This window comes from Opisthorchis viverrini (genome assembly GCF_000715545.1).
Source record: "Opisthorchis viverrini unplaced genomic scaffold opera_v5_1, whole genome shotgun sequence".
Lineage (NCBI taxonomy): Eukaryota > Metazoa > Platyhelminthes > Trematoda > Opisthorchiida > Opisthorchiidae > Opisthorchis > Opisthorchis viverrini.
The window spans coordinates 2,526,438-2,526,984 of NW_008751657.1; the positions used below are offsets into that span (position 1 = coordinate 2,526,438).

The window sequence follows — 547 nt, forward strand, 5'->3', positions numbered from 1 at the left end:
TTTAAAGACCCTACTCCAGCGGTGACACTAGTAACCTAGGGTAGGGCAAATCCATGATCTATGGGACAGTCAAATGATTCCGGGCGCCCACCGTTTTGGGCGCACTTAGGACGTGGGTGGACCAAGGAAAGTTGTCAGCGAAGTTGAAATCCAGGGCTCTAATGAAGTCGGGGAACACATTCTGCATCGATCAAAAGCTAGTTCAGACCTTTGATAAAGTGACGGATTTAGAAGCACTCTAAATCGCTACTTTTCCAAACCCCAATCACGAATTCTGACAAGCTCACCATCTGTGCACAATCGCTTAGGATCGGAAGGGAAATAGAAAGGTTAGACAGGTCAAACATGGAGCGTCATGAGCGAAATTGTAAATGCTGGGTCATTTGACTGACAAAGTTGGACCCGCACACGCTCTAAGATAGGGAGAACATGGGTGTTGCCAGCAAAGTGGAATATAGGGGTAAAATGGCTGGAACGGTAAGCCATGATTGGAGATGACTTGCGTGTGGATTTCCGAAACATAATCATCATCATCAAAGACAGCAAC

General features: G+C 46.4%; 1 protein-coding gene across 1 annotated transcript in view; it reads right to left on the reverse strand.

Moving 5' to 3' along the window:
* Positions 1-246: 246 nt before the first annotated feature.
* The window catches only part of T265_00037 (hypothetical protein), a gene marked incomplete at both ends in the record, with an annotated part of 8,760 nt that continues 8,459 nt past the window's right edge, over positions 247-547 (reverse strand). Inside the window, 2 exons of the mRNA XM_009163694.1 lie at positions 247-303; positions 346-498. Coding sequence (XP_009161958.1) covers positions 247-303; positions 346-498 — 210 coding nt within the window. The remainder of the gene's footprint in view (positions 304-345; positions 499-547) is intronic.